Genomic DNA, 10,130 nt, shown 5'->3' with positions numbered 1-10,130 from the left:
CTTGGGGCTGTTGAATTGTTCTCTATTTCTTCTTTCTGTGTTCTTAATTCTAATTATTTTAGTTTCTTTTCAGTTTCAATTTGGTAATATGCGGATTTTTGATGTTTTTTTTAGTTTGTTTTGAGTGATTATCGTGATTTAAAAACTCTTTCACCATGTTTTCAAAATTGACGAAGAAGTATTGAAAACTAAAAAAAAGTCATTTTTGTTTTTAGAATTTAAAAAATAATTCTACTGAAACATAAATCATTTTAGAAAACCAAGAGATTATAAAATGGGTTTTCGTTTTTTGTTTTTAAACTTCAACTACATGCTTAGCCACTTCTATCTCCTTCCCAGTATTTCATGAAAACAAAAGAGTTTATTACATTCACGTAATCACTGTTTAGGAATCATCAAGATCACTAAACCAGGTTGTTGCTTTCGCAATCTTGGAATGAACCCACAAATATTCCTTTCAATAAAAAACAACCTAATAAATTTTATAGCCAGCATTCTCCACTTTTTATTGGAAACTTTAGTTACATTGGTAATGAATGAATAAATTTAGATGACTACACTTCAATTCTTTTATGGCTACACTTAAATTCTTTTTTATCCCTTTCTCTCCTTATCTTCAAGACTTAAAAAGTAAAATAAATGAAGTTAGAAAATAATGATTTTAGATCTCTTTTGAATTGCAGATCGTTGGAATTTTCAAAATGGTAGTTCTTCCACTGCTTGGTCAACTTGTTATTTTTAGTTTATTTTGAGTGATCATTTTGGTAATATTCAATTATAAACTGTCATTTTTTCCTTTTTTTATATTTAAGCATATGGGTCCCCTGAACACATGGGACAACCATCTTGTTTTGCTTTAAAATTTGGTTTGAAATCCAAAATTGGGGTCATCTTTTCAAAAAAAAAAAAAAAAAAAAAAAAAGAATTGTCATGAGTAGTCTTACTTGGAAATTTGGTAGGATCGTTAGATTTTACTTGGGATTTCACATGAATACTCTTAATTAAATATTTTGAAACATTGGGAGATTTCACCTTGAGATTTTACTTCGTAAGTCTTAATTATAAATCTAAGCTCAAATGCTCAACTAATTCATCACATTAAACCCTATCTTTCAAATTTATTTTTGCCTTTACCTTTAATGACATGATGATTATTCTTCTCTTGATTTGGAATTAAGTATGTTAAGCAAAATGGTCCCACGTGATTATTTCTTTTAACAACCGGCTTAAGATCTCTCCTTAAAAATAGGATTCGGTTGAACTAATAAAGTGGACCCAAGTGGTTAAGATTATTTACTAATTAGTTACTTCCTGAGGAAGTTTCATCAAGTATAAATAATGGAGTTTGGTAAGCTTCTGGCTGTGGCTTATGAAAAACTCAAAACGAAGAAATCTGGATAGATAAGTTTGAAAGCACCCTCAACTAGTGCCACCATTGAGGGGGAGCTCTATGTCATTCACTATATAATTGTGATCATTATGTTAGTTCATAATTAAGTTCTGTCTTGAACAGTACTAGAACAGTACAGGAACAAAAGATCATAGTGTTGTTCCCCAAGTCATAACTATGTATTCAACTGTCATTGTATTTGTTATTGATACAATCCTTTATCCAGGGCTAACTGCCCCCTAGATGTAGATGCACATTCATTGAACTGGAAAATAAACTTTGGAGTGTTGTGTTGCTTGTCTATCTCTATTGCACTCTACTATTCACATAACTGAAACTACTTCTGTTGCACATCTCGACGACCGTTCATATTTCAATTGGTATTAGAGCAAGGTTCAGTATTCGATCTTTGATGGACGGTATCCGTGAAGGAAACTGAACTAGCATATCTCCCCTTTTGGACGGAGGAAACTATGGCTACTAGATGTCACGAATGGAGGCCTTCCTAATGTCACTAGACATGAGGAGTTGGAGAGCTGTTATATCTGGATGGGAGTATCCCACTGAAAAGGACGAAGCAGGTCAAACTGTACGAAAATCTGAGTTGAAGTGGACAAAAGATGAAGATGATGTTGTTGTAGGCAACTCTCGTGCACTGAATACACTGTTTAATGTTGTTGATCCAAATATATTCAAACTAATTAACACATGCAAATCAGCCAAGGCTGCTTGGGACATCTTGGAAGTAGCTTTTGAAGGAACCTCCAAAGTGAAAATCTCACGACTGCAGATCTGGACGTCTCGATTCGAAGCTCTTCAAATGGGTGAAGATGAAACTATTGCTAAGTTCAATGTTCGTGTCCTTGACATTGCCAACGAATCAGATGCACTCGGAGAAAAATGTCTGACTCAAAGCTTGTTCGAATGGTTCTTAGATCCCTGCCCTCTAAGTTCAACATGAAAGTCACAGTGATTGAAGAAGCTAATGATCTATCTAAAATGAAACTGGATGAATTATTTGGGTCACTGCGAACTTTTGAAAGTCACTTGGGACACACTGCTAGCAGAAGGAAACCGGGACTAGCACTAAGTAATAACTCTGGTGACTGGTACTTTGACAGTGGTTGTTCCAGACACATGACAGATAATGCAGATTTCTTTTCTGAACCCAGTGAATACAAAGCTGGATTGGTAGTATTTGAAGATGGAGGGAAAGGTAAAATCATTGGCAAAGGAACGATTAATCGTCTAGGCCTACCCTTTCTACTTGATGATCGACTAGTACAAGGGCTATCTGCAAATCTCATAAGCATCAGCCAATTGTGTGATCAAGGCTATCAAGTTAGTTTCAGTAAAGACAGATGCAATGTGTTGGATAGTAAAAAAAAAGTGTTTCTCAGCGGAACAAGGCTGTCAGATAACTGCTATCACTGGGATGCAGAGGTTAACTTATGCAATCTATCAAAAGTGGAAGAAGCTGAACTATGGCACAAACGGCTTGGACATCTTAGTGGCACTACTATTTCCAAGGTCACCAAAGTTGACGTCATTATCGGTCTTCCCCCTCTTTCATTCTCCTCACTGGAAAGTTGTTCGGAGTGCCCTGCTGGTAAGAAAGTCAAGTCGACGCATAAGTCTGTAAGTCTCTCCTCGACGTCCCACACTTTGGAACTTCTTTATATAGACCTAATGGGGCCCATGTAAACAGAAAGCTTGGGAGGAAAAAGGTATGCATTAGTATATGTAGACGACTTTTCTCGCTATACCTGGGTAAAATTCATTCTTGATAAATATGAAACTTTTAAGACGTGTCAAACCCTCTTCACTCAACTCCAAAGAGAGAAAAATACTGGTATTGGCCGAATACGAACTGATCATGGCCGTGAATTTGAAAATAAGTACTTTACTGAGTTCTGTGATAATGAAGGTATCTTTCATGAGTTCTCTGCCCCATTGACACCAAAGCAAAATGGAGTTGTAGAGAGAAGGAACCGAACCTTACAGGAGATGGTTCGAATAATGATCCATGCAAAGCATTTGCGAATTCAATTCTGGGCTGAAGCTCTAAACACTGCGTGTCATATACACAACAGGGTCATCCTTCGTCCAGGGATCACAACTACCTCTTATGAACCGTGGAAAGGAAGAAAACCTAATGTGAAGTACTTTCACAATTTTTGGCAGCACATGCTTTATCTTAAGTGATAAGGATCATCGCAGAAAATGGGACTCAAAGTCAGATCGTGGAATATTTCTTGGATATTCTACTAACAGTCGAGCCTACAGGGTCTACAATCAGCATACAAAAACAGTTATAGAATCCGTTAATGTCATTATTGATGACCTTGGTAAGGAACCTAACAGAAACCTTGATGATGAAGATGGGGCTTTTTGGGATTCCCTTTCTCATAAACCTGCAGATGCAGAGTCACAATCGACGTCCCTCACTAGAGAAACAACCTACTCACCCCCTCATACCGAACCAAATAGAATTGATATGGCAACACCATCTACATTAGTCAATCATTCTAAGACATTTGAAGGTGAAGCAACAGTATCTGCAAGTTAGCACACTCCAGAGCGAACTGCTAATTCAACTGATTCTCCAAAGCATAAACTCATGCCACCTACGCATATAGCCAAAAATCACCCCTCCATCTTCATTATCGGAGATGTTCACAGTGGAATCATAACTCGAAAGAAGGAGAGAAGAGACTATGCTAAAATGGTTACCAATGTATGCTACACTACTTCCCTAGAACCTACCACTGTCACAGCAGCGTTTACAGATGAATACTAGATTTTGGCTATGCAGGAAGAACTATTACAGTTTGAAAGAAATCAAGTGTGGGAGCTAGTGCGAAAGCCACCTTATGCTAACATAATTGGTACCAAATGGATCTTCAAGAACAAAACAGATGAACAAGGAAGAGTTATCCGTAATAAAGCAAGATTGGTTGCTTAAGGGTATTCTCAAATAGAAGGTCTGGATTTTGGGGAGACTTTTGCCTCGGTAGCCAGGTTAGAAGCCATCCGACTACTGCTAAGCTATACGTTTTTCCGGAGGTTCAAACTGTTTCAAATAGATGTGAAGAGTGTGTTCCTAAATAGGTACTTATCTGAGGAAGTATATGTGGCCCAGCCAAAAGGATTTGTTGATCCGGTGCACCATGATCATGTGTATAAGCTTCGAAAGGCACTCTATGGACTCAAACAAACTCTTAGAGCATGGTATGAGAGACTCTCCACATATTTGTTACAACAAGGATATCGAAGGGGTAGTGCGGATCAAACAATGTTTATGTACCGTCAAGGTACTGATTTTATGATTGTTCAAATCTATGTTGATGACATTATATTTCGAGGTACGTCCTCAGACAATGTTGAACAGTTTGTTGCTCAGATGAAGGGAGAATTTGAAATGAGCATGGTTGGGGAACTAACCTTCTTCCTGGTTTTCAAATTAAGCAAGAAAAAACAGGGATCTTCTTCTCTAAAAAAAAATATGCAAAGAACCTTATATCTAAGTTTCGAATGGATAACGCTAGATCTAAAAGAACACCCACTGCTATGCATCTGGAAATGACTAAGGACTTAACTGGTGAAAAAGTTGATACAAATCTGTACCGAAGCATAATTGGGAGTTTGCTCTATCTGATAGCCAGCAGACCGGATATAGCCTTCGCAGTAGGAGTATGTGCTCGGTATCAAGCTGACCCTCGCACGTCACACCTTCATAGTGCAAAACGCATACTCAGATACATATCAGGTACATTTAACTATGGTATTTCGTATACTTATGACACAACTGGTACTCTTGTTGGCTACTGTGATGCAGACTGGGCAGGGTGTTCAGATGATAGGAAGAGCACATCTGGAGGGTGTTTCTTCTTAGGGAATAATATAACAACTTGGTTTAGCAAGAAACAAAATAGTGTTTCCCTCTCAACAGCCGAAGCTGAATACATTGCTGTAGGGAGTAGATGTTCTCACCTTTTATGGATGAAACAAATGCTTGATGAGTATGGGGTAACCCAGTCATCCATGGTTCTCTACTGTGATAATCTAAGTGCAATAAGCATCTCCAAAAACCCAGTTCAATATAGTCGAACTAAGCACATAGATATCCGACATCATTTTATTCGAGAGTTAGTCGAAGCCAATTTTATCAGTTTAGAACATGTTCAGAGTGCTTTTCAGCTAGCAGATGTATTCACTAAGCCTCTGCATGTTACAACATTTGAAGGATTAAAGGCAAGTGTTGGAGTGTGTCAACGGCATGTATGATAATTAGCGGGTCAGGGGCCTTCATTGTTTCACTAGAGCATATATTGGGCCTCATGTAGTATATTCAGCCCATTTAGATTACCTGCCCCCCAAGCTTCAAATTTAAATTACACGGGGTTCCGTGCAGTCAGCTATATATCTCTTAATATTCCTGGATCTTCTCTAGTCAGTTGGGATTCGTCTCTGCAGATTCTTCGATGCTTTACCTATATTAATGTCTCTTACTCATCATGGTTACCACTCGATTCAAGAAATATCCATCTGGTATTTCCTCTTCCAAAAACTTTTCGGCTCCCTGTGTTTCAGAATGAATGGACCCTGCTCCTTCGAAGTCGACAACTTCCTTGAAGGGGAAACGGTACAAAGGATTTCCAACTAAACATTCGTATAAGAAAGTTCGCAAGTCAATTTCGTCGGGTGACAATAGTGCGGTTCCCAGTCCTGAGCAAAGCTTCCATGCAGAACGATCGACGAATCCTCCGTCGTCAGTTACTGTTAAGGAAGAAGTCCTCGAGTTTTCTTTACCCCGGAGTGCTCGTCCTTCTGTATCTTTGTCTGTGCCAAAGTCTTCCTCAAGGCTCGAACCTAGGCTTTCTGTGGAAACTGTGGTATTAGACTCTGACTCATCAAACAGTGAGGACAATGTGGTTCTATCTACACTTCTTCACCAAACGAGAAGCGTTCGTATCTATCAAACTGCTTCTACCCCAAAACCACAGTCAAGTGGAGGTGTGTCTCCTAAGGTGGCCCCACCTCGATCTAGTGAACATGCTAAGTACTCCGGTGCTACTTCATTCCAGGCTTCTCCCCAAACTGCTCCACCCTCTGTGGCAGATGATGATGATGATTCTGATGATGAAGATTATGCTTTGGGAACGGAAGAAAAGACAGAGGCGGAAGCCACGTCCACATCAACTGAGGACCAGACTGAATCTCATGAAAAGGACCCATCTGATCACAGATTAACTAAAGAGTCGGGTGAGTCCTCGATTCCTAGGTCAACTAAAGGATCGGGTGAGTTTTCGTTTCCTGTGTCCCCACCAGGGCATGTGGCATCCTCTTCTGGCTTTTGGCGCCCTCTTACTAAAGGACAACAAGTTGTCTCCACCAAGGCTGGACGACAGAAGGTACCTCTAAATGTGCCATCCGTACCAATTGATGGTGTATCTTTTCACTCTGAGGAAGGGGCACACAAATGGAAATATGTGGTTAAGAGGCGAATTGCAGACAAGGCTAATATTACTGATCAGTATAACTCTTGCCCTGCCATTCTATAATTGATACGCAATGCAGGGCTTATCTGTATTGTCTCTGAGGTTGGCCCATTTTATCTGCAACTCATGCGAGACCTGATTGTAAATTTACCTTCAGACTTCAATGATTCGAGTGCAGATGAGTATCAAAAGGTACATATTTGTGGTATCTGTTTCAACATGTCTCCTAAACTACTGAATACTTATCTGGGTCTCGCTCTGCCTGCTGACTATGCAGTTTCGTACCCCACTCCTGAACAACTGGCTGAAGAACTTACCGATGGAACAGTCCCTATGTGGCCAGTCGATGGACAGTTACCAGTTGCCTCCTTGACAGTTAAATATTTAATTCTTCATCGAATCGAGATTTCCAATTGGATTCCCTATACGCATGCCTCCACTATTTCGACTTCCTTGGGTCACTTTATCTACCTTGTGGGCACTGGAGTAAAAGTGAACGTTGGAGAATTCATCTTCAACCATCTTCTGCGGCATGTGGATACCTTTGGTATCCATATCCCAATCTGCTTCCCTCAAATTCTAAGTGGCTTTCTTCTGGCTCAACAGTCCACCATTCTGACTCCTTTGAATACTATTGGTTCAGCGCCTCGGGTTATACCGCTCAGTATGTGCTTGTTTCAAGGGGCTCACATTCCTGATGTTGCTGCTGAGTTTGACAATGCTCCAAGCAAAACCAGTACTCATGTTGCTTCGCAACCTAGTGTTGGCCATCCTCTCACTCTCTGTGTGTCACTTGCCAATCGTCTGTTGCAAGCTCTAATTGCCGAATCTCGCGCTCTGACTCATCAAATAAGTGAGCTATCTGATCGACGCACTGTGTTGGATGCTGTCATTCGTGACCTCCAGCGTGCAGCCTCCGGAGCTACCCCTCCTCCGTCTTATTAAGAAGTTCTAGCTTTAATTTTGCATTCAAGCAGGAGGAGTTGGTTGGCAAGTGGTGTTAGCTTTTGTGATCAGCAGAGTTGGTTTCAGTTTTTTTTGTGATCAATAGTCTCTTTTGTTATATCAGTAGGTTCAGTAGGCTTCTGCCCTTCAGAAGAATTATTGTTGTGTGAATTCTGTGTGAATTATGTTTCTTCAATGGTTGTTTCAGTATGTTTCAGTTGTTTTAAGTCATGATGTTTCAGCTCAGCTTGACAGATGAGTTTATAGTTGTTTTCTGCTATTCTCTTCATTGCAATTAGTGAAATATGTTTTCTCTTAATCTGGGTTCTATGTCCTCTGATTACGACACTCGGGAAGTTGGTTAATCTGGGTGCTTGACTACAGAAATAAAAGTCAGTGGTACCAAGGGGGAGTTTGTTAAGCAAAATGGTACCACATGATTATTTCTTTTAACAACCGGCTTAAGATTCTCTCCTTAAAAATAGGATTCGGTTGAACTAATAAAGTGGACCCAAGTGGTTAAGATTATTTACTAATTAGTTACTTCCTGAGGAAGTTTCATCAATTATAAATAACGGAGTTTGGTAAGCTTCTGGTTGTGGCTTATGAAAAACTCAGAACGAAGAAATCTGGATAGATAAGTTTGACAAGTCGACATTGAAAGCACTCTCAACTAGTGCCACCATTGAGGGGGTGCTCTATGCCATTCACTATATAGTTGTGATCATTATGTTAGTTCATAATTAACTTCTGTCTTGAACAGTCCTAGAACAGTATAGGAACAAAAGATCATAGTGTTGTTCCCTCAGTCATAACTATGTATTCAACTGTCATTGTCTTTGTTATTAATACAATCCTCTATCCAGGGATAACAGCCCCCCAGATGTAGATGCATATTCATCGAACTGGATAAACAATCTTTGGAGTGTTGTGTTTCTTGTCTATCTCTATTGTGCTCTACTATTCACATAACTGAAACTACTTATGTTGCACATCTCAAAGACCGTTCATATTTCAAAGTAGCAATATGTTGAATGAGCGTTACTAACTCTTATGTAATTTTGAGCATAGTTTAGGTCATAAGTACTTAAGTTCTATAGAAATACCAATATCGTTCAATATGTTAAATGTGCACTTATTATTTTTTCGTGAGTTAAAGTTGTTATGTTCTATAGAAATAATAGTTTTGTACAATATTTATAAGTTCTATGAGTTACCTAATTTGGAATATTGTAAAAAAAATTGTAGCTCCAAAATTAGCATATTATAAGTATGGATAAATCATGGACATCAAAGAGTAGATTATCTAAAGAGTTTGAGTTGGGTGTAGAGAACTTCATCAGACTTAGATTTTCCAATACAAATAATACTTCTATACATTGTCTTTGTTTAAAGTGTGGAAATTATCAGAGACATAAAGCTAATGATATTAGAGATCATTTATATTTTAATGGCATTGATGAAAGTTAAAAGATTTTGTGTTGGCATGGTGAAGAATTTCCTAGATCATCCTTATATGGAGAATCCTCTAAGTGTATGTATGAAGAGAATGATGTTGGATATATAAAGGAAATGGTTGAAATTTCTCATGAGCAATATTCAAAGGATGTAAGTGGTTTTGACAAATTTCTTAGTGATGCTGAGAAGCTGTTATACGAAGAATGCAAAAAAATTCACCAAATTGTCTACATTAGTGAAGTTGTATAACTTAAAAGTTAGACATGGATGGAGTAAAACATTAATTTCTCAGAACTATTAAAAGTATTAAAAGACATCTTACCTTCTACTAATGATCACCTCCCTACATCAACGTATGAAGCAAAGAAAATGTTTGGTGCATTAGGAATAGAATATGAAAAGATTCATGCATGCCTTAATGATTGTTGCTTGTATTGAAAGGAATATGCCAATGCAATTGTGTGCCCTGAATCAGATGAGTCTAGATGGAAATATGGTAAAGATGCAAATAAGAAAAAGAAAATTCCTGCTAAAACAATGTGGTACTTTCCACATATTCCATGATTCCAATGAATGTTTAGGAGTGTTGAATGTGCTAAAAACTTAACTTGGCATGCTAATGGAAGAGAAATTGCTGATAAATTACGACACCTTGCTGACTCTCAAGCTTAAAAGTTAGTCGAGACCATGTGAACAAATTTTGGTTATAAACCTAGGAATATTTGTTCAGCATTGTCAGTAGATGGAATAAACCCACATAGTGATATGAGCTCCAAGTACAGTTGTTGGCTAGTTATGATGGTGATTTATAATCTTCTCACATGGTTATGTATGTA

General features: G+C 38.4%; 2 protein-coding genes across 2 annotated transcripts; both read left to right on the top strand.

Moving 5' to 3' along the window:
• Nucleotides 1-5,988: 5,988 nt before the first annotated feature.
• LOC127149753 (flocculation protein FLO11-like) lies at nucleotides 5,989-6,954 on the top strand. The gene has a single exon (XM_051085626.1). It carries the CDS (start codon nucleotides 5,989-5,991, stop codon nucleotides 6,952-6,954), a length of 966 nt encoding a protein of 321 aa, XP_050941583.1.
• Nucleotides 6,955-7,017: 63 nt separating this feature from the next.
• Nucleotides 7,018-7,836, top strand: LOC103493432 (uncharacterized). The gene has a single exon (XM_008454148.2). The coding sequence runs from the start codon at nucleotides 7,018-7,020 to the stop codon at nucleotides 7,834-7,836; it is 819 nt and encodes a 272-aa protein (XP_008452370.2).
• Nucleotides 7,837-10,130: the final 2,294 nt, after the last annotated feature.

The sequence above is a fragment of the Cucumis melo genome, chromosome 6 (genome assembly GCF_025177605.1).
Source record: "Cucumis melo cultivar AY chromosome 6, USDA_Cmelo_AY_1.0, whole genome shotgun sequence".
NCBI lineage: Eukaryota > Viridiplantae > Streptophyta > Magnoliopsida > Cucurbitales > Cucurbitaceae > Cucumis > Cucumis melo.
Note: the sequence above shows the minus strand (reverse complement) of the source record. Positions and strands in the feature narration are given on the sequence as shown.

Excerpts from the sequence above, each read along its gene's own strand:
- LOC127149753 (XM_051085626.1), top strand. The coding sequence starts at position 5,989 with ATGGACCCTGCTCCTTCGAAGTCGACAACTTCCTTGAAGGGGAAACGG.
- LOC103493432 (XM_008454148.2), top strand. The coding sequence starts at position 7,018 with ATGCGAGACCTGATTGTAAATTTACCTTCAGACTTCAATGATTCGAGT.